The sequence below is a fragment of the Aplidium turbinatum genome, chromosome 10 (assembly GCF_918807975.1).
Source record: "Aplidium turbinatum chromosome 10, kaAplTurb1.1, whole genome shotgun sequence".
Taxonomy (NCBI): Eukaryota; Metazoa; Chordata; class Ascidiacea; order Aplousobranchia; family Polyclinidae; genus Aplidium; species Aplidium turbinatum.
Window position 1 is genome coordinate 5,484,616 of NC_137481.1, and position 24,389 is coordinate 5,509,004.

The 24,389-nt window shown below is 35.8% G+C and overlaps 1 protein-coding gene across 1 annotated transcript; it reads left to right on the forward strand.

The window, feature by feature from the left end:
* The first annotated feature begins 5,913 nt into the window (after positions 1-5,913).
* LOC145777963 (sodium-dependent phosphate transporter 2-like) lies at positions 5,914-16,016 on the forward strand. Its single transcript, XM_082589335.1, has 15 exons — positions 5,914-6,006; positions 6,541-6,695; positions 7,115-7,271; positions 7,895-8,035; positions 9,162-9,247; positions 9,720-9,816; positions 10,394-10,510; positions 10,702-10,796; positions 11,258-11,309; positions 12,315-12,376; positions 12,908-13,027; positions 13,381-13,553; positions 14,065-14,250; positions 14,513-14,597; positions 14,800-16,016. The coding sequence occupies exons 1-15, from the start codon at positions 5,967-5,969 to the stop codon at positions 14,950-14,952; spliced, it is 1,719 nt and encodes a 572-aa protein (XP_082445461.1). The 5' UTR covers positions 5,914-5,966; the 3' UTR covers positions 14,953-16,016.
* The last annotated feature ends 8,373 nt before the right edge of the window (positions 16,017-24,389 follow it).

Below are 24,389 nucleotides of genomic sequence, written 5' to 3' on the forward strand. Positions count from 1 at the left end.
CTCGCAAACAAGTTAGGAAGAGTTGATTCACAGTGATAAAAATAACAACTATACGAAAATATTTGTTGAGTTTCTTCTTAGACCAGTTTTGCCCCGTAAAATCTTCAGTGATGATGCTTTTTCTACTCGTGGATTGTTATTCATACACAGATTGCATAGCCTACGTGTAAGCATGCTCATAATTTTGTTTTTGCCATAGCTACGGCTGAAAATAAGCATACTTTCCTTGTCGTATTTTTGCGCTTATAGGAGAATGGAATACGCAAAGAACGTGTCTTATAAAAAAGATACCTAAGCAAAACGAACAAATATTTTTGGTTATTTTGTTTGAAAACAACATTATTTATTTCAAAGTTAGTTTCATGGCCAATATTTAATTTAGAATTGACGCTACTGTTTGAAGTTTCATAAAGTTTCAACTATTTTTGGGATGCTCAAACAATCGCTTGTACTCAAAGCAAACTAATAAAACCTTATTACGAGTAAACTTGCTTACAAAGGTGGAGCTCAACTGAAGACTTCTGTTTTTATTTTATTTTTGTATTGCGTGCAACATGCACAAAAATGTGTAGCCTCTGTTACCCAGACATCAAAATCCGTCGTTATTACGTTGATTCTACATCTGCAAACGTTGAGTCAATGTAAAAATGGCAGATTTTGCTGTCTAAGTAAGCTTTTCGGATTTTAGAATGATTAATCGCATTCTTTATCCGTTACCAATACCTCACAAGGTCAAGGATTGCTTTTTTTAACTGTCAAAACACCGAATACTGAAAAGTTTGGGTGTCAAAACACCGCAAAAGTAGAACACGGATTTTCTATTTTAATTTATTTCCTAAATAAAGTCTTTTTTTGCATTGATTCAACTTCTACAAACGATGAATCAATGTAAAAAGCACCAAGTTTACTAGCGTCGATGTAATCAGGGCCGTGTGAGCATAATTTGGATCCTGCACCAATGAGACCCCCAGGTTCTTAGATTAATAAATTTCCAAAAAAAGACCTTTTGAAGAAAAAATTGAAGAATGGAAACATTACGAAAATCATCGAGAGAAGAGGGAATGTGTGGGTAACAACTCTTATCTCTTGCCGAGCGGCTCTCACAAGCAATTATGTTTGATTTTGACCACAAAATGATGATGTTTGCACCAGTCTAATACGCTCAGAAGCTTTATCGCTCCTCGACCCAGACGTTAATGATTTGTTTTCAGTAAAAAATTATATTTAACACACAATATTATCATTTTCAAACTTTAATAGTCAATTAGGATATCAAAACTTGGAGAAGTTTTTTTGTTTTTTTATCTGCATGTGCGTCATAGCCACTTGAAAACTGTTTGCCAATTACAAGCTTGATGCTAAGTACACTGAGATTCCGTGACAACTGACACTGGTAATGAGAATGAACAATGATATTTATTTAACAAATCGCTTTCGAAATTTAATTTGTTAAGGTGCGCCTTTGAAGCGATGGAATGCTTCGAGCGTTTGCTCTGCAGATCGTAGATGTCGCAACCTTTAAAGCTGCAAAACTTTTACAAACAATTTCCAGCGTATCGACTCAGAAATAGCTGCGGACAACAAAATTCAAATGTCTCCCATTAATTTGTGTAATAATTGATTGATCCAGAAGGATTAACATTGAAATTAGGTCTATGTTAAAAGCTAGATTAAACATTTTCATCGACAACTAAAACTGTCTTAAGAAAACAGTTTTCGTGCTTCTTGCTGTTTGTCAGTTATTAGAGCATTTGGACATGAATTAATTTGACACATATGCAGGAAACCAAGTTTACTTCTTTAACCTCAAGTAACTAAGCATCTGTGCAGGACTTTACCGCGTGCCTGCTGAGCGGTGTCGAGGCGATGTCCATCTGAGATGTTCGTATGCGTCCATACGTTTTTGCCACTTGGCCACCCAGCCTATAATAAAGCATCTACATTCTACACTATAGGCTACTGCGGTAATAAAAAATTAAAAGCTGCAATTTAATTTAAAAGCATCATCAATTTAGGAAGTACTTGTCACATCTTTTAAAGAAAAATACACTTAGTTTTGACGTAGCTTCATTCAAATGTTTTCTAACTAACTTTTTATTTATTGAATAAATAAAGCAGTTGGATAGGTTTTCTAAAGTGGACATATTATAAGTTTGTTGTTTGTTAGATATTTGGAAGAGCTTAGAGTCCGCTTCGGGAGCCTAGCATCGTAAAGTGTTTAGAAGACACAGATGTGTTCATTAAACACAAAATGTTGGATCCCAGCTTTCTGAAATTTTCAAATTTGTTTCAAGCACATCATAAACTAATGTTGAGTTTTCTTTTTGTACCGATGATAAGTCAGCCTAATTCTTTGGCTATAAGACAATGACCTTAGCCTACATTGGGGTGTGTCAGGTGTTGTTCGTATAAAACTTTTTTAAAGTAATATGACAAACAAAATTTCTTAAAATAAATCCTGGTCATTAGTTTTTGATGATTCTTGTCCTACACTCCTTTCGTGAAGAACGTTCAATTAAAGTTTTGTCATCTTTTTTATGTAATCTATTTTTGGTGTGAAAATAAATCGAATCCTGATCATTGCGCTGTTTGGTCGATAAATATTCTGGAACATAACATATTATATAAGTTGAACAAAAAAACAAAAGCTTTTTGCGAAGGTCGTGCAAAGCAGAAATAGAAGTAACCAGAACTAATGTGTTTTGCGTTTTATTGCATCGTCTACGTGCTTCACTTCTTTCAAATTAGAACAAAATCATGTCTTGTTTTATCAATATCCAAACATTTGTGGATCCATCTTAGTTGAAATGTAGCACGTATGTTTATGGTCTGAAATGCAACTACAAGTGCTATTGAGTAACATTGCTTATAAATAGAAACGATCCTTGTTTAAAATTTATTGACGTACAATGTAAGCCCTTTCCATGCGCACGTTTGCGGCCAGGAAATGTGGCGATACGTGATGACTTCCAAAACATGAAAGTACGGCAATCAAGCCGCATGCCACCCCCTTTGCAGTCAAAACATCTAAAAGCTTTCAATGAAATAGTGAACCCCAACTTCATAAAAATGTTGTTAGTTTGCAAGTAATTTAGAATTCATGTAATTTGCCATTTTGGTTTGAGCAAAGAGAAAGCCAAAACTTTTGCTTAAGAGTTCATTTAGGTATTTAAATTGATTGATTGATTGAATGTTTATCCTAGGACTGAAAAAGCTTCTTTGAGAGCTTAATTCTGGCAGTTTTGCATACTTGTAGAGGCTTTGAATCACTGATGCAGGCTCAGTAACCGAGATTTGTCGAGAAGTTTCCGGTTGTTGAATGCTGTTGTCTGCAAATTAATCAATCCACTTGGTGTCGCTGAATGGAGAGCAGCCCTTGAAATGCGTTGCTCAAGCGCACACTCCGAGATGCGAACCAGCGCCGCTTAATTTTGCAGCTTCTTCGTTCGTAAAGTCAAGCCCTTAACTAACGTTATCTGGGCAACAGCACTGAGTTTTAAACACAGGTCGATTGAGTGAGATACCACTCCACTGAATCACATTTAACGAACGTAACTTCTTAAAAAAAATTCCAAAAAGCTTTAATTGTTTTAACGTAAAAAAGCAAAAAATCTGTTAGACCAAACAAAAGTGTTAGTTTAGTAATAACAATTGTGATAGGCTTTTTATATTGCTCACTTAAAAACTTGTGATTTAAACGCTTGACCACCTCAATCATGCTCACTCGATAATTTATAAAAATCGAATAATTTTTCAATAGTTTAGTTAATGAGAAGGGGTGGAAAAATTAAAAACGTAATTTTTCTCGTTTTGCAAAGTGTTGTTGCTTGCAAATTTTTTAACCTAAATTAGATTATGCTGATTTTTGTTACTGAGACAAAATATTTCTCCAAAAGAAAATCTTTGCAGAAAGTCACCAAGTGGTCTAACTGCATTGTTTTCACAATAACGACCGCAAATATTCAATTCATCAATATCATTCTAAAAACTTTAACAATAACAGTGTGAGAAGATGACGCCGCAAAACATTTCTTTCAGACCAAAAAACGCATTTAATCAATAAATTTTTGATAAACCGCACTTAAATTTTGCTTTTTTTAGCTCATAGTTTTTCCTTTATAAGAAGGTGACAAGTTCGTTTGAACATAAATTATATTAGCTTTGTTTAGGTAGCAGATGTCACTAAACCATAGCCGGTTACACTTAGTCACTTACACAAGATTCAGTATGTGCTGCAAAAAAACTTATACCACACTTAACTTGCGAATATGCATAAAAAAATAAATAATTCTTTTAAATTTTCTGTCTATTTATATACATTTTTCAACCAGTGGTGATCAACCACGTTAAAATCATTTCTTGAGTCTTGGTTTGGGTTTATGGATATTCTGGACATTAAAGTACCGGCAGCCTGTTTGTTTGTAACATAACCTTAGAATTTGACTAACCGAACTGATTTTTTGTTACTTTTCGATTATTGTTGACACATTTTTACTTTGAAAATCATTATTGAATACTTTGGCTCTTCCAACTGACGTACAGCACTGTCAACGCACTGTCAATGTTTAAAGATATCAAAGAAAAAGAAAGATTTTATTTTACAGCATTTTGCGAAGTGAAATAGAAATTTAATTTAAAACAGATTGATCGCATTTGTCCAAGTTTGTTATACCAGCCAACATACTGTGTGTCGGCCAAACAAAGCAACGAACGTTGTGGAGACTGACAACTTTACTCTTTATTTTATCCATGAAAGCGTCCACACGGAGATTGCTCAAGGACAGTTTATCAAAAACAAGTTTACCAAAGTGACTTTTATTGGCCTTACCTGGCAACCACAAAAAAAAACAGTTAAATGTTTAACTCATTGCTCACCGGGCGGTTGCAAAATTGACATTTAGAAGACCCAGTAACAGTACCAAAGCAAAGTGCAAAGATAAACCATAAGCAGCGGCTACATCAGATTTAGAATTTTCATTGAATGAAATACTTCATGAGCTGGAAGGTATTTTGTATGTTTGCATAATAATGCTACTATATAAACCACTTGGTGCAATTGCACGTGGTCTGTTCTGAAAAGTTAGTGCAGAACATGATAAAGGTATTTAGCTCTATCAACGTCTACTGCCGATTTGCAGTTTTGAAACATTTTGAAATGCATTTTTTGAAAGTAATTATTCAGTTGACGGCGTTGAAATAGCAACAAAAATAAAAACGTTATTGGCATAGAAAGCTACGTCGTTATTCCAATGCCAACTCACTCAAGACAAAGTCCATCAGCGGAGCTAGTAAACGGGCATTCATTCAGTTATCAATGGTGATAGTAAAGGCGTTGGTCACCGTAAAAAGCTTGAGTACATAGCTATGGTCAACATCTGGTGTTTCAAGCATTTGTAGTAAGTAAATGTTAACTTTTGATGAGAGCAAAATCAATTTTGATAAATGAAAGATTTTAATAAGTTTAATGAACATCTCAGCTGATAAAAAATTATATTTTGGTTGATTTTGATCTATAGTGTCTTAAGTTAATAAATCAACAAAAGCTGCAAAATGTAGGATACTTTATTCGAGTAGGATACAAAACATAATAATGAAGTAGACGCTAATTTACAGACGTAGAATATTGAATTCTTAAACGTTTGCAAACTTGCAATGCTTCTGAGAGCCGTAGTGATTGAGAAATTAGTGTCATTTTGCTTTCACAAATGAAAAAGTTCAACAATATTCAGAGTCATGCAGCCATCCCAGAAAGTTTTTATATCCCATGATGTGATGATATTTATGCTGATCGGCACTTGATTAAATGCTTACAATGTACAAGAAGGCGATGTATATGTTGTTAAGTTTTTTTGCTTATTTTTAGGTTAGAAAACTATTATATCAAGGTGTTATACCTTTGCATTGTATTTAAAGTAAACTCTGATAGGCTGATAAACATTGTTTGTGGTATTCTCAAAGATTCGAAAATGTCTACAAGCGTGGCAACAGCAATGGGTGTCTTGACAGGTAAAACTTAAAGTTGCATTATCATGACGTAGAAGAGCTAAGTTGGTCGGCTGACTGATGAATTCTATCGGCCAGATGATCCAAGTGTTACATTGCATGGTGCGCTTTCGTAACTTTCCAAGTTTGTTCTTTAGTTTCACGTTTCTATTAGTAGTTGGTCTCTCAGATCTATCTCCATTTTTGAGTTTCCTGAGCGACTTGGTTTACCTTCTAGTAGCATTCGTTTGCTTTGTCGTATCCCGGTTCTTTTTCTGTAGGCCTAGGGAATGATTTAATTAAAGTAGGCGGATTATCAAAAAAAGAAATCCTTGTGATTACCTTAGAGCATATTACCAAATATCTTTCCCATACGAAGCTGCGGCTCTTGGTGGATGAACTAATGTATCCGACCAGCGTTCTTATTTTTCAGTCTTACAATTGACTTAGTTTCTAATAAAGGCTGTGAGAATTTGTTCGAGAAATGTCAAGTACCTTTGACTTTAAACACTTAATTGTAGATAAACAGAAATCTAACATCTGGTTATTACGTTTCAGGAGCTACCACTACGTCATGGCTTCCAGAAGATGTGCTTTGGTTGCTGATTGTCGGCTTCATCGCTGCTTTTATTCTTTCGTTTTCTGTCGGCGCCAATGACGTTGCTAACAGCTTCGGTACAGCGATCGGTGCAAAAGTTCTCACTTTGAAGCAGGTAACAAATGTACATCTGGCAGTACTTCAAAACAAAGATTGTAAATTTATCGGAGCTACAGTACTGTAGCATGTGGTATATCATCAGACCCAGTACAAATAAAGTTTAAAAACTCATCTATTACCTTTTCAATAAACTTATTCTAGACAATTTCTCGGGGTTATTAGGTTATAAATGACTTAGGCATTGGGACTTATAAAAATGTAATTTACTTTTGATAACTTATTGACCTTTCTAAGGCATTTGAACAATGTTGCTTTTGAAACACTCCAAGACAGCTACTTTATCTAATCCAGATCTTTACCAGATCGGGTACGGACCTGACCAGATCTGGGTCAGATAAAGTGACTGTCGTGGACATGCAACAATGCAAAATCATAAAACAAGCAGTTTAATGGTTCTTTTGTTTACATTTTCAGGCTTGTATACTAGCTACGATATTTGAAATTGCGGGTGCCATTTTACTGGGAGCGAAAGTTGGAGAAATGATCAGAAAGGGCATTATCGATGTCGCTGTGTATCAAACAGAGGATGGAGTTGAATTGCTGATGAAGGGAGAAGTGGCAGCAATGATTGGTAAGCAGTCTAAAGCAGAGACATATTGAAAGTTACTTTGCCTTGTTGTATTAGCTTTATATGTCGACTAAAAAATTTTCTGATCCCACGATTATGTTCATGCGGTGACTAATGCAGCAGCGAAGCACCCCGATAGACAATATTTGGTCGAAAAATAGTTTTAAGAGTCGAAAAAAAAATCCAACAAAAGTTATATTAATGTTAAAATCCTTTGTTTGGGGGCAAAATATCACTTTTTGGGAACTGCAATTCTCTTCCTGCTTCCTGTAAGACGACGATGTGATTACTCTACTGTCACACATTGACACAAAGTGTTCACCAAGAGTATAAGGAGCTCCCACGGAAAGATTGAACATCTTTTTAAGTTAGAGAAGAATGTGCTCGATGCATCACTTTGTCTCTTTGATCCAGAATATGCAAAAATGAACCAAATAAATTTAATTTTTGAAAAATTCAGCAATTTCAATTTTAAAGACGGTAAGGTTTTCCAAATGAATTCATGTGCACAAAATACGTTAATAGTTCCACCCAACATGGCAACACTTAAATAGTACAACGTTAAAATTAATTACCTTACAAAACTCCTGCTTTATAAAACCTTTGCAACTATTGATTTATTGCAGGTTCCGGAGTGTGGCAGCTAATTGCAACGATATTTAAAGTACCTGTTTCTGGAACACACAGCATAGTTGGGGCGTGTATTGGCTTTTCATTGGTTGCCGTGGGAGCGCAGGGCGTTACCTGGTCCAATTTGGGACTTATTGGTACGATTAAATCAATATTTATACTCAAATATTGAGTTTAGATTGCAGTAGTCTAAAACTGTTTGAACACTGTGAGTGGTGAATGAATGCCGCTAAATTTCGGTATCAATCGGCATCAACAAGTCTGCTTAAAGTTAACGATGTTCTTTCTACATAAATTGGCATAATATATACATTGATTTTGGGCTGCAGCATGAATAACATGCCTGTTCTCATGTATGCTCCAGCTAGTTCTCGTTTTGATTATTGATGGCCCCAGATAGACATATTCTTCTTTTTTACAACGATTCAACGTCTGTAGACGTTGAAACAATGTTGAAAGGACGTTTTTTAGCTGGGCTTCTCTTCACACATAAGGAGTAATTCTTCCTAACATCAACAAACAAAATATTTCTTGGGAACAACGTTTGTCTGAAAGTCACAATCAACAGTGAAGAGCTCATATCAGAAAATCTTTTGTTTATTCGCCAAGCTTGCTTAACTCCTGCAAACATGTCGAGTGGCATCAAACACTTGACTTTAATTGTAGTCATCATTTTTTTAGTTTAATTTTTGGAAATTAAGTCAATACAAAAACATTGCTTTGTGTTGATCTTACCTGCAGATATTGAATCAATGTAAAAATGACGATTTTTTTTATCTGGATAATTGCCAATGCCTGTCACAAATAAAATTTTAATCAACACGCGTTATCAAACATAGTTATTCGTTTACTTGCTGTGCATGTTTGCAAAGCCACACCAACGTATTGCAATGATCTTATTGGCCGAAAAAATTGATTCAGCAAGGCAAATTTATAGCCCATGAGTTAAGAAAAGTTAAATGAACCTAACAGTTTTAATTTGGTCTATCAGAAAGAGAAATATCTATTTTTAAACCCTCAGATTGACATTTTATTGTTTGCAAGTGATTATGTTTTGTCTAACAACTTAACAAAGTGTTTTGATTCTTTTACAGTTTTTTTTTGCAATGTAGGCTATGTCTAAATACAATAACGTTAAGTCTAACTGGTTTATCCTGCTTAGCTTTGTATTTTTGTAATAAAGCAAAGTCAACTCTCAACTAAAGCTTTTTCAAATTATTTCGAAATAATTACTCAAGTGAGCCAACCTCCATTTTGTTTTAGTGGCCAGCTGGTTCATATCGCCTGTGCTGGCTGGGTTCATGGCGGTGGCATTGTTCTACTTTGTCCAACGGTTTATTCTTGATGCGGTAAGTAACGCCTTGCTTCACTGAAGATTAATTTGATTATTATTTTTTTAAATACATTCTACAATAAAACACCAACAACATCATTAAACACTTTAAAACATATCCATTTTATATCACTGACGATGAGAACAGTATAGTTTACGAAAAGTTTGCTGAACATGAGTTCAGTATCTACATTTTGCTGGGCTCTTCATTTTTTCAATAATTTATATCATGTTTTATCAAATAGGCCTAGAAGTAATTGACTTTTTAATTTTGAGTTTAACATTTTTGAAAGCAAAAACACTTATTTTTCTCAAAGGTTTCAAGCTGGTGTATTTAAGATCTATTATTGTGACAACTTTTTAACCTTAACAAAGCAGTTCATGCAGAAAATTAATTTTAACTCAATCTTTACTGTCGTGTTGCATAAGTCTTGGCTTAATGATTTTTAAAATTTTGAAAAATTGTTTTTACAACAACTTGTTTATAGAAAAACTCTCTCGAAGCTGGGTTGAAAATGCTCCCCCTGTTCTATGCGATCACCATTGGAGTGAACATATTCTCGATTTTACACTCTGGAGCTCCTCGTAAGTTGAACAACAATAAACCGTTTTTAAAATATTCATTATTCTTATTCCGTACAAACAAAATGCAAGTTCAAAGTCAAATTAGATGATACCTTTTAAGCATAAACAATAGTGTTTACTCAAAACGTATTTATTGTGGAGCCGACATACAGTTATTAGCATTTTAGTGGGATCTTAAAAAGTTCTTAAATACAAATCTTCTGGCAATTTCACAGAGTAAAACAGGCTGGTACGGTTACTTTAATAAAATTGATTTTGTTTATTAGGGTTTGTTCTACAGAGAACTGCGCTTGGCATTTAGATCCTTTTATATGGCAATTATTGCCATTGTATTCGCTTATCCCATGGAGATAAAATAGTTCAGAAAGTTTAATAACAGTGTTTATAGTAACACCTTTAAAAAATAATTAGATTTTAAAGGGTATATTTAAGCAGTAATATTATTAATAGAGTCTTCAAAGGCATGAGAAAATGATACAAGTATTAATACAGTAGTATTTCATTCTACTTTAGCAACATTGCTTCAGTCTTCAAAAGCATATAGCCTACGTAACTGATGAGATTCATTCGATTTCAGTTCTTGGATTTGACACATTGCCAGTCTGGGGGACGTTGTTGATTTCCGTTGGCGGAATGGTGATAGTGGCCATTGTAGTACAATGTTATGCTGTCCCTAGAGTGCGCGCCAAAGCAGGTGAGCAAGCTGTCATGATGAAGCATTGTATAAAAAATCGCAATCAATCAGCAAAAATTGAATGTTGAGAATGTTTTACAAAAAAATCATTTTAAGCGAATATAATTGAACGGTCTTTTCAGTAGGTCCTACTAAGAAGAAAAGTTCATTTTTTTCACTTTGTAAATACAGTTTATGTTTTCTATCTGCAGAAAAATCAGAACAAGATAAACGACAACCCGACGAAGATAAAGATATAGAAACCGCATCTGAATCAATCTGCAGAAAAAGTTCCATCACATCAGAGGTGCATACCAATTATGGCTTGTTGTTTTCTTGAATATAAAACTACTTCCAGCCACAATAAATTTGTTTAATTTTGATTAGAAAATTTGGTTTCCACTGAATTCTATTCAATCAATCGTGCTTATATGTTACAATAAGTAGTATTAAATAGTTAATGAATGCAATAAAAGAGTGCTCAATGCCAAGCGTAATGCTAAGCAGAGCCAAATAAAGCATCGCTTAACTTAAACTAGTATTGTACAGAACAAGAAAAGGTTAAAGTTTCAGAACAGGGTTTCTTGTATAAGTTGCGTTGCTCACATTTTTATAGGAACTAAAGTTACGTAGGCTACCTCTACACAAACCACAAATCACTTGTGTGAAATGCCGTAAAATCATTTAGCATTTTCTGGTTTAGGCTACTTATCTTTTTTGCAAATAAAGAGTTTTTGCTAACGTACTAAGAATTACTTTTCACTGCAGCTACTGCAATCTTCATCTCGCTGGGAAGGTTCTCTCAAGAAACAAGGATTTGGTCAGTTTATAAAATTAAAATTTCACATTTTTATTTATTTTAATTGAGTCTTATTTCCCGCTTGCACACGGTATTAGATAAGAGTTAGCCTGTTGTTATCAATATAATTCAAATGAGGAAAGCAAGAGCTGTACACAACCAATGTAGAGCTGTACACAACCAATGTTGAGCTGTACACAACCAATGTTGAGCTGTACACAACCAATGTTGAGCTGTACACAACCAATGTTGAGCTGTACACAACCAATGTTGAGCTGTACACAACCAATGTTGAGCTGTACACAACCAATGTTGAGCTGTACACAACCAATGTTGAGCTGTACACAACCAATGTTGAGCTGTACACAACCAATGTTGAGCTGTGCACAACCATTGTTGAGCTGTACACAACCAATGTTGAGCTGTGCACAACCAATGTTGAGCTGTGCACAACCAATGTTGAGCTGTACACAACCAATGTTGAGCTGTACACAACCAATGTTGAGCTGTACACAACCAATGTTGAGCTGTGCACACCAATGTTGAGCTGTGCACAACCAATGTTGAGCTGTACACAACCAATGTTGAGCTGTACACAACCAATGTTGAGCTGTACACAACCAATGTAGAGCTGTACACAGCCAATGTTGAGCTGTACACAACCAATGTTGAGCTGTACACAACCAATGTTGAGCTGTGCACAACCAAACTGAAAATGTTGGACAGGAATCTGCCAAGAAAACTATTTCTATAAACATTGTGTAATGTGTAGGCCTACAGTAAGGTTATGATTGATTTATTATTGCATTATTTTTGTAAACATAGATTACACGCAACCCATTAAAATATTCTGTATCAAAGAAAACACTTTTGTGAATATGACAATGGTTAAACTTCTAATAAATAGGGTTGTCAGATTTTTGGAATATTGGCAAAATCAAACAATGCCAGCAATCATCTTTGTATGTTGTAAAATGGAATGTTTAAAATAGATCACAAAATCATCATACGACATATTTTTCATAGGCAATTTGGAAAACGCTTCCCTTGTTACAGATCAACGAAAGTTTGTTCGGTTTAACGAAGAGGTATGTTGATAATCAGGGTTTCCCACTGTCTATTTGATTATTTATTTCGCCTTCTTGGCTTAATGTGCTGTATGTAAAGTTGGACCATTGTTTTTTAATTTTGGGAGTTAATACGTGTGCAGAACGCAGTAACCGATCTAAAATTTTTATTCTGGAAAATATGACCAAGTTTTCCCCCAGGATCCGCTACTGATAAAACCGCTTGTTCATCCACAAATCTAACAGAGGACAAAGGCGAAAGTTTACGTCATACAAATCATAAATAAATGCTGCATGCTCAACACAAGAACAATAGTATTGCGCAATATTTTTGCATCGTTGCATTTTTGGAGTTGGATGCCAAAGCAAAAAATAGCTCATAGCTCAGCTCTGAAATAGTCATACTACAAATCCTTTTCCTGTTGCAAACAGTGCACCATAAATTAAAAATATCTAATAACTAATTACTGTACAAAATCTGCAACATACAATTCCAACTTTATTTCATTATATTGAAAAAAAACTACCATTCTTGTCTATATTCCATTACAGACAAGCCAAGATGAATCCACGACCGAGCTGATGAGCGAGAGCTGCACAAGCTTCGCTGTTCAGCTGACGTCATCAGATAGTTCAAACTCGTTCAACCGGCTCGAAATGTATGACGTCACGGTAAGCTATCTAGGTCTGAAGAAGAGGAAAATTCGTCAGTGGAAAACAATAATAAAGCAACACAATATAATAATGTTATGGTTTATTCATTGTCGCTATACAACTGCTAAAGTCTTTTAGCGACAGGGCTCACTTTTAGTTTTGTATCATATTTGGGATGTCATCCCATTATAACCCGAATTATTCTCACTGCGTTATGTAAAAAACAACACAATCGGTAACGTTTCTAAAATCTTCGATTTGACCCGACTTGGAATCGATCTCAGATTTACCAGCATCAGAGCCTTAAGTGATAACAACTTGGCCACTGAGCTGATCGAAAAACAACGTGATTATCATGGTTCGCTTTTTAGGTTGGTGCTCCTGAGAAATCAATGGGCCTGCCAAATGAATGCAAGAAAGAAGATCCAAAAGTTTACCTCGACGACGAAGAAGAAGACCCCCCAGTAGCTCGCCACCTCTTTTCCACCATTCAAATTCTCACAGCTTGTTTAACAAGCTTCGCTCATGGCGGCAACGATGTTAGGTGAGAAAAAGCATAAAAAATGTAGGATGTGTGAAAATGTTTGTAATCAAATACCTTATTGGCTGATGCAACTGCATAAATCATTGTAAAACCAAAAAACACTCAGAAAATTTGTCAGCTTTCAGCGCAGTGGAAACTTTTGGTGGCTTCTACACAGTTTATTGAAGGCATCATTATCGCCAGTTTTTCATGAAAAATAAATAAATTGCAAGAAGCAAAAATAATTGAAGATTTTACATTAATGGATCATCACAACTATGTGTTTCGCTAATAAAAGTATCATCAAATGTTATCGTCAGATGTAATTGAAGTATCATCAGATACTGTTAGTGATAGTTTACAATTATCACTCATCTTACATCTTGTGCTAGTTTGGCAAAGTTTTAGAAGAAAAACGTATCGCGCCTTTAAATTAAATGCCTGGGAAACAGCTTGTTTACTCTTATTGTATTTTACGTTTACACGTGATAATTGATGGGATACAAACAATTCCAATCTCTATTTCTTACAGCAATGCCATCGGGCCACTTATTGCACTGTGGATTGTGTTTTGGTCGGGGAGTGTCGTTCAGAAAGCTTTTACACCATGGTATCTTCTGTTGTATGGAGGAATTGGTATCAGTGTTGGCTTGTGGCTATTAGGAAGACGAGTTATGGAAACCATTGGAAATGACTTAACGAAAATAACTCCTTCCAGGTTAAATTACTATTTTAAATAAACCAGAATAAACTTTTCTTCAAATATTTATTTTGCTCGACCAAATTGTTGTTACTTTAGCTTTCATTCAAGCTTACTCCTGTACAGTAGTTTTGTATAGCCTACATGTAATCTATAGGTTTTGAATGCTGTTGCTTGTAAATAATTACATTCACTATGAAGCACTTTGCTGGCACCGTATCTGAAAATCAATATTTGCATGTATGCATGTATGTGAACCTGAAATTTTTTCGATTTTCAGAGGTTTTTGTGTGGAGTTGATGACAGCAGTTACAGTTTTACTTGCTTCAAATCTCGGCATTCCAGTTTCGACAACACATTGCAAGGTAAGTTAGATTACAAATAGTCCATTTTGTTTACTGGCATACTTGCTGCTTAACATCACCTTATGGTAATAAGATAGAAGTGTTCATCAATACAAGCATGAAGAAGTCTTGCATCTTATCGCATCATTTAAAAACTGTTTTAAAACATTTAAAAAATCAACTGTGCATTTTCATGGATGTCACCATTTATGTTCGTCTTCAGGTCGGAGCCGTGGTTTCTATTGGGTGGTTCCGGTCACGTGCTGCTGTTCATTGGAGCGTGGTTCGCAATATTGCATTTGCCTGGTTTGTCACCCTCCCTGCATCCGGTCTGTTCAGTGCTGGCGCTATGTTTATCCTCATGCAAATTCAATAAGCGGAGTGATTGGCTTTGCTTCCATTGTTGCTGAGCATTTACAAGAAATTCCAACACCGCTACGAATATTAACCGATCACGCAACATCGAAATTAAAGTTCTGAAAAAAGAAGAAGTTTAAGTTGAAATCTAATTGGAAAACTTCCTAGTTTTCAAGACGGATTCGGAAGGCATTTCATTTTGTTGAATACAAAGTTTTAAAAAAATGGAGAATCACTGAACTTGGACTTAAATGACAATCGGTCAAGCTTGTGGCCTTGAATTCTCGTACATCAGCAGCAGACTGATGTACAACACATAAACATTGGCAATTTTGTGATGCAAATTGCTTGAAACTGACGCCATGTTTCCTCTAACTTATTATACTCTAGTTGCTGCCGTCCTTGTTGCATGCGCTTGCTCAAATATCTTGATGGCGAAATTGGTCAAACAGAGATTACGTTTCGTTTTTGAGCAGAAATGTAAAATTGATGTTTTACTTTTTTTTATTTTTTATTTTTACACGGCTCTTACTGCTTAGATACACTTACAAATTTTTGTGAAATATAGGCCTACTGTATTCTTATATTTCTGAAAAAGTAAATGCAAAAAAAGCGTAACAAATCTCTAGAACTATTGCTTTTACCTTAACGTTTGTCAAAAAGTTTCTGTTCAAATGTTTGTTTTGTAGCCTATTGAAAAGAAAAGTTTGTGCAGGTTATATTGTAAAAGGTGTGACTCAAGAATTCATTCTGCTGAACATTTGTCTAATGATCGGTGAGTGAACGATGCTTTGAAATGTGCTGTAGTACGCTACCTAAAAAAACAATTTGGTCACTTCTGCGTGGCTTGGCATAATTACAATGCCAGCAGCATTGCCACTGTTGGGTCTATTGGCAATTATTTTTTATGGAAAATCAATGCAATTCAGGACCGTAGCCAGACCGCAGAGCAAGGGGGGCCAACTTTTTGTTAGGGGGAGCCGAAAAAATTTAAATGATTTTGGCATTTTAGCCTCTTAAATACCGGTATCCACAAAAATTGCAATGTATCAGATTAGTGTTAAGACCAACACTTATTTTATCCGCTAGTTAAATTACGGCAACCATATTACAATGACCAACATAACACAGCAATTGTTGACTTGTTGTATAAATAGCGGTACTTGTTATGAGCAAAAACTTTAACTGCCTCGAAGAAGCTAGTGCCGAGGTTTTTGATATCTATGATTACATTCCGCCTATACGTGAGCTAGTCTATTGCAATTGCAGTCGCGGATGTTTGGATGCAAACCGTCTCACAAACAAGTCTAAATCGATAGAATTCGATACCGTACAGAATGTTCAAAGGCCATAAGCACCAAGTTTGCCTGTCTTGGTTGTAACATGCTCCGTCTAGTGGGAGCGTCAACCCTTGTTAACACTGAGAATCCACACTCACAAATGGCAGTGCTAGATCCAAATGTAGCAATATCTGCTGCAAGGTTGAACACTTCACAGATCAGAAAACTAGAAACAAAATTTATTTACACTGATTGGATTGAAGAGAAAAAATAAACACTGCTTAAAAGATTACGGGTTTATATTTTGTATGCGTTGTCTTCAAAAACCACTTGCTTTACCACTGCATATTTTGCGATTTATCACTGCACAAATTTGGTTTATCACTGCACAAATTGGTTATCACTGACCCTTAGAATTAGGTATGGTACCGAGAATCAACGCCTATAGGAGGGGGGTACGGAGGGTACGGCGTACCCTTGAGTGCCCAGGCCTGTGTTTGTTAGGGGGCCCAAAATTGTGGTTTTATAATTTACGTGCAAAAATGTTTGGTTAAAACCATCCTAAACGACTGATTTCAAGCATAAAAGTTGTTATTATTTAGTCCTGGGGGGCCCGTAATGTAGCAAAAGGGCCCAGAAAGGTAATCGAGTGCTTTGTGAGAAAATTAGGGGCCCAAAGTGGTAATTTAATGCTTTAAGTGTGGTCACAGCGGTAACCCATAATCTCTTCGTGGGAAAATTGTAACATAAGATTCCCGAATCCGTTCGTCTGCATGTAATGACCGAAAAAGAAACACTCCTTTGAAACGTCTATTCAAATTTGTATTTCTGTAAAATTAGCCACCTGGCTGTCGAAAATGGGATGCAACGCCGTACACCACTAAAACTTGTCACTACAGAACAGATTACTTGGATAAAAGACGGAAATTTTCGTCCAGCTGACAAGCACTAAGAAAACCAGTTAAACATGCGACCAACCTCTTCAAGCAACAATTTTAAAATGAATGACCAGAATAGATATCAATATCTCAAACTCACGTACGCAGTACTGTGACGTAATAGTGAAAGACATTGTCACGCAATTAAAACAGGTGTTCAAAGGTGGTGATGCCATGTTTCATGTTTAAACAGGTTTGATACAAGTCTTACGAACGATGGTGCAATTTTGGCTCATTTTTAGGAAAAATTTAATGACGTAATACGCTAAGATTCAGTAGACCTGAACGGTTTTTATATGACGTTTGATTTGTATAGAGATTGGCCGTAACAAAGTGCAAAAATGTTCTGTTTAAAGCACCCTAAATTAAATCATAAAAGTTAATTATTCTCCTGTCCGGGGAGGGGGGCATAGTGATTGATTGATTGATTGATTTTATTTCGTTGTAGGTAAATATAATACAATAAATACAGCAATAAAAAAGGAATTTCCAGCAACGGGAATCTGCGAAGAGACCATGGGTCTTCGAGTCAAGCAGATACCCCAGATTCTAATAGAAGTTCTAAAATTGCGATAAGTATAATTCAATAACGAAAATTGAGACAAGGTGTTAGAAGATGGTCACAGAGAAATATATTTAGTAGTCTATCGGTGGCATAAAGGTTATACAAAATTAATCGTGCTAATATTTGGCGATGAGTGAATATTTGTGTTGTTTTTTAAAAGAATAAAATGACAATTTACGCAAGCTCGTTGGTAAGGAGTTCCAGACTTTCACTCCGGCATATTTAATTCTGCGCTGGAGTCGGGATGAGGCGTAACGTTAGTAGCAAAAGCGTAGCAAAAGCAGGTTTGAAAAAAAAACCGGATAAAAAGCCCGGGTGTTATTTTTTGTGTGTTTTTTAAAAACTATTTGACAAAGGTAGTTTCACGATTATTTCACTTCAATACGAATTTCGAAGTCAGAGCAGGAGCCAGAGAATACTTTCGGAGCAGGACCGGAGCCGGAGTCAAAAAAGTGTCTTCTCTCGTTCACCTCTGCTAGTGCTGGGCATGTGGTGAATGCAAAAGTTAATGAAGAAAGGTTAGGATTGGTCAGATGATTAACTTGTTTATGTTTTAACAAGATGTTATGTTTGAGCCTTCGTAGAGAACTTGGCTTGTACCAGATACATATAAAACTCAGTAACGTTAACGGATTTAACACAGTTTAACATTATAAACACACAAAAAAAAAACATGAAAAAAATACTAAATCCAACGTTTTTAACACCACATAGGGAAGGTCTAGTTAGTTGAGCCAGAAATCGATTTTTCTGCAATAAAAATTTAACGACAAACTTTACCAAAAATCCGAATCCATCATGATAAATTTCAGTCTTATGCGGTTCTTGTGAACATGTTTGTGTTTGCGACTGACCCCGATTTATATCATTTATCGGCATTTTAAAATTGAAATTTAGCCGGCTCAAATGATACCCTAAATTTCACGGTTGAGCCACCCGTTGTTCACGGTTGATCCACCATTATTTCACTTCCAAAAGATATCCCAAAACAGAGCTCAATCTGCATCAAACACAATAAACTCTTCTCTTGAACATCTTGCAAATAAACAATAAAAAAAAAGTTTAAACTGTGTATTGTGTCTTAAAATGAAAGAACAGTGAACACTGAACGAACAGAAATTTATATTTCTGAAAACACTGAGAATCATTGAATAGGAAACTTTGCACGAAGGTGCTTTTATCTTTCTGAAACGATTTCGCGAGGTTTGTGAAGAAAACGAACATTAGCAACAAGTGGCGTTGCTATCGAGAAAAATATAAGGGGGGGAGTGCTAAAAAAATTAGGCTACCCTCAAACTGGCGCATTACAGAAAAAAATACTCTTATGGAAGTTTAAGGGGGGCAGTGGACCGCCCCCGGCTAGGACACCAGTTCTACGCATCAATTACAGTACGGTACAACAAAATTAGGGCAGTACGTAAGGACCATCGGCTCATAAACTACATTCCTTATGATAAAGGCATGGCTCAACCGTGAACATTGCAAGTGGCTCAACTGTTAACATCGCCGCCATTTTCAAAATTCATGAAAAATTGCCAAGAACCAACTGGCTAATCAAGCAACGAGAACTACTAAAACAAAGAGTAAGTTACCCTCACCTATCCCAGTATTTCCATTAAGACAACGATGAAACATCGTAGGAAAAAATAACACATTTCTTATTTTTCTCAAAACTACTTTTACCTACCATTTTACTTTTAACTGCTTCACAATTTTTCTGCTTGTAGAAAATCCCTAAAACTACATGTGCTGATGGACTTCAAGTTTTTCCATATTTTCGTTATGAAATGGTTGACTAATCATGCACGACGTTGCGATAAAACCGGATGGATCAACCGTTACCCGGCTCAACTAACCAAACCTTCCCCTAGTGTCCTCTTCAGAAATAATTATAAGCTAGGCTACATCTAAGAGATATAAAAAAATGAATTTAAAAATTTTACATTAAATATGCAGGCTACAAGCGACACCTCTCAACAGCACCATCAACAACTGACACACGAATTCAATGCAGGATACACAAATTGGCGAGGGACAGATCACATGATATGCACAACACAAAATAATAGTTTTATTGCAGCCTGATATGCTACTGTTATTGCGCACAGATGTCCAATTCTGCAGTAAAATGTTGCGTGGTGTGCAATAGCCTATGCCTAAGCAAACATCACACTTTTTGCCCAAAACAAAGGGGCCCGGAATGAGAGGGGGGCCTGGAAGGACTCTTCGTACCCTTAGTGAAAACTTTTCTCAGAGGCCCTGCCGAGAATAGCGACAGCTGATATCAAATAGCCTAATTTGTACCGGTTTGTAGGCCTGCTGGAGAACCATTCCCTCTTTGTTAGGTTATCATTCTTTCCCAAAAAATTTTCATTTTGCACAGTTTCTGACAATTTTTCTACCAACCTAACACGTGTTGGCCTTGGTTGAATTGAACATGTTGAGGTTGCCAAAGGAGGGGGTAGGGGGGGCGAAATTGTTTAATCATCTTAGTTGTTAACTAAACAAAAACAATTGTAGTTAATTGGGCCTAGGTTGGAGCTCTGCAACGGGAAAGATGGGTAAAATCATTATAATTGTAGCTGTTGCTCGAGAATGTTTGGATTTTGCCAGGGGGCAATATTTTTTTCAGGGGGGGCGAGGCCCCCCTAGCCTCCGGCTGGCTACGGGCTTGATGCAATTGTTTGTGTGCTTCCTTTTACGCTCATGCTTAATTATTTATAAAACACAGTGAAAAAATGGATGTATGAATACTAGCGGAGATAATTACAGCTTACAGGCAAAGAAAAATGAGCTAATTGTTAAAAATCAATGTCATATGATATAGGCTACACTGGTTCTTCTTCTCCCTACTTGCGTTAACATGGAGTTCAAGCAGTTTCATGTCAATATCGGTTTGGTGCTTTGCTAACGTCAATGTGAAATGGCAAGGAAAATGGACTACCGGTACCAACATTTCAAATAGGCTAAATGTTCGTGAAATTTGAAGCATTTAAAAAATTCATTCAACAAATCAAGATACTCTCTTTGTATGTAACCATTAACCAAAGTCATCAAATTAAAATTGGATCAGGGTAAAAGTTTTATTTAAAATTTAAGTTAGCCTACCATTTCAAATTTTTTTTATTCACAGCCACAGAAAAATTTTAACAATTTAATTTTTGAAAGTTTGTACAGCGTAGTGCAGGGTTTCCTAAACTTTTTTGGGCCACGAACCACTATTTGTGAAATTTTTTGGGCCACGGACCACTAATTTTTCATAAACAACTTTTTAACTACAACGAAGTTGTTTAAGATCTCACCGAACTCGGAATGAGATTTGCTGAAGTTGATGTCAAGTAGAAACAAAGGATTGAAATCGAATGTCATTTAAACGAAGGTGCTGAGTGGTTACATAATGATACATAAAAATTAGTGAAGTTTAATGGCAAAAATTTACAGCCTAAAGAAGATGAACAATAAACTAGATTTCGAAAAAGATAGGCTACTTAGTGATCTCTGCAAAGTTTAAAAAAGCACGAAATTTGAGTCCCCTTTCACTTACGAAAAACAATAAAACTATGATAGTATTTTTAGGTTCATTGTGCGAACTGCAAATCGTCATTTTGTGGATCAAATCAAAGGCGAATTGTCAATGCTTCAAGTTCAAGAGTTTTCATTGAGGGATTGAGGTTGTCAAGCTCTGAAGTACAAGAAAAATAACGTAAGATTTGAGTAACGTGAGTTGTGCATTGAAGAGAAAGTTTGGGTAAATTGAAGCATAGTCACATGAGCGCTTAGGTAAATGTGTGTAGGCTAGACCGCTTAAAAAAAACGACTTTTGAAATTTTTAAGTCTTACTCCCCCAAAAGTTTCTATTTGCTACAAAAACACCTTGTGTGAAATAATTTTTAAAAATATTAAAGTTTAGGGGTTCCCCTGCCCCCCCGAAATTTTGGCTTTTTTAACAAAAAATGTCAAATTTCAGATAGCTGTATCTCAAAAACTTTTCATGCAAACATATTGTTGGAGTCCATTTTCATCAGCATGGTGAGAACTGTTGGTTGGAACAGAGTAACAGTTCAAAATATCTACTTTTTCAATATTCGATTTTATAAATTTTATCACAATTTTTTAAGAAATGGTCAGCGCTTCCACTTTGGTGGTAATTACCACAATTGTGGAATTTTCATCATGCTTGTGGAAAAATGTGGTAATGAAAAATTTGTGGTAATTTAGTGGTAATATGGAAATTTTGTGTGGAAATGTTGCCAAAATGTGGAAATTATAAATTTTGAAAATTTAACATAAAATACTATCAATAAATAAGAGCATTTAAACTGTTGTCTTCCGAAATCGAACAGATATGCAAAAAAACTACGTATAATAGCATGTTCTGCTGTTTTCGGTTTGATTTTGGAATGCGTCCTAACTTTTAACTTTGAACGTAGGGTGACCATGTGATCATATTCATAGTCAAGATGTCTTTCAGATTCTAGCTGCGGTGTCAAGTACAGTACGGTACTTTGCTTACTTATTTCGGACGTTTTAATAACTGTTAATAACCGATTAACCGGTACTGTTAATAAATTGAGTAGTTGTTTTAGACCTTATTTTACACTGTATAGTGTAAATATAGCCAAATAATAGCGTTGCCAGATAAGGAATTCTGTCTTAATTTGAGAAAAGTTTAAAGCTGTTGAAAACAAAAACTTGCATTTTGGAATTTTTTTTAGTTCTGGGTAAAGATCAAAACCCTAACCTTATTCCTAAGTCTAACCCTTACCTTAACCCTTCCTAACTTTAATCCTAACTCTGGCAACACCTGATTGTAACCATGGTAACAAGTGGGTAAAAATAGCCACTTTGTTAATGTAAAAATAAGTCAAAATACGGTTAAAATCGGGAAGAAAATCACAGTAAAAAATGTGGCAATCTGAGGACAAATGTGGTAATACAAGTGGTAATCTAGTTTTGTAAAAGTGGAAGCACTGGAAATGGTTACGGTATTTTTGATAATTTCTTAATTATTATTAGTCTATATTTTGTGGCCACTGTCACTAACACAGAAATAGGCTATTAAATAACTCTATAAAAGTCCAATAGTCCATATGATGCAGCTAATTATGCATGATCATAGATAGAAGCTACAAAGCTAGAAAAACTGTTTCGCAGGTGGCAAGGTTTGCAGAAACACAAAAAGAGGGATGCAGTTACTCAAGTAAGACTTGAGGAAGAATTTAAAGAATCTTTCAAGGACTTTTTTGATAATGCTCATGCTAATGCTTTAAGCATGATGACAATTGAAGAAGATACAGCTTTTTTCTTGGCCCAGCGGTAAAAGGGACGTCGTGGATGTATGGGCAAACTTGATGCAACTATTCTGCAAAAGCAAAGAAGATGTTTCTCTGCGTTTCAAAATGAAAGCAAGCGGCGTCGAATAGCGCATGAAGTAGCTGATGAATCTCAGGCAGTGGCTATTCTAGAGGACGCTCAGTTCAACTGCTGAAGAATCAGCCTCCGATGATGAAGCTGGTCCATCTTCTTGGGTACCGGTACCCTATAAAAGAAGGAAGAAAGAAGAACAAACAAAAGAGATAATATCAGCGAATCTGAACGTAATCAGAACGTAATCAAATACCTAACCAGCTTGTTGCGTGTTCCTCAAAGAGAAAGGAATTGGAAAGATTTTTTATATCGACTGTGAGGTTTTGACTAAATGTTTAATGACTTTCAATTCCAATTTTATGAAATAATTTAAATTTAAAATAATTTAAATTAATTTAAACAAAAACCGGCAAATCCCCAACCAAGCGGATGAAAACGTTTGCAGAGTTTGTAAAGGACGTGAGGGAGGAGGCAAAGATTACATGCTACCTTATGTCATCGTAAAATTACAACAAACATAGCGCAGCATTTGACAAAATCACATAATATTGCTGACCCTCATAAGAGGAGGCGCCTGTGTCCGATATGTGGCAAACCGTTCGGGTGGGTTTCCCAACACCTGCAGCGGTATCACAAACTGGTTAACAAATCGGCCGAGTACAGACAAGTAACAGGGAAAGCTTCATTCGACCAAAATATCCTGAATGACTTTAAAATATTCATGGAGGGTTCAAGTTGTGGCAGCAATAAGGGCACCTCCATCATGAAGGTATTGCATGATGTCACCAATACCTTCAGGAGTGCCCATGGCATCACGTTTGATGTCGGCACCCTGGAACCTATCGTCACCCTGGAACTTATCGTCATAGACAAGGACATGTGGGAAAATACGATTTATAATCGCATTAATAGCATGAAACATTTCTTGAGATTTGCGGAGTAAAATGAAGAGCTCTTTCCACAAGAAGCCTCAAACTTAGCCTAATTGAAAATAGTCATACAAAATTGGGCTAAGACCTATAAAAAAGCAGAGGCACGTTCAATGCACATCAATTCCTCATCTCATGAAATCCTTTTAAAGTCAAAGTATCTCCGTTCACCCTTTGCAATGTCCTGCGAAAGAACTTTAACCCAGCAAAAAGAGTTCTATATTACGAAATAAATTTAATAATCGAAAATATTTTAATACAAATTTTGTCTTGTTTGACTTTCTCTACTTATAGTGCTCACCATTAGGGGTGTTCAATTTCGGTTAAGGTGATATTCGAAATTCGTTTTCGTATCAGACATATTCGAAATTATAGCC

Excerpts from the sequence above, each read along its gene's own strand:
- LOC145777963 (XM_082589335.1), top strand. The coding sequence starts at position 5,967 with ATGTCTACAAGCGTGGCAACAGCAATGGGTGTCTTGACAG. Across the intron at positions 6,696-7,114 it reads AAGTTCTCACTTTGAAGCAG|GCTTGTATACTAGCTACGAT; the intron begins GTAACAAATGTA and ends TTACATTTTCAG. Across the intron at positions 13,554-14,064 it reads CATGGCGGCAACGATGTTAG|CAATGCCATCGGGCCACTTA; the intron begins GTGAGAAAAAGC and ends TATTTCTTACAG.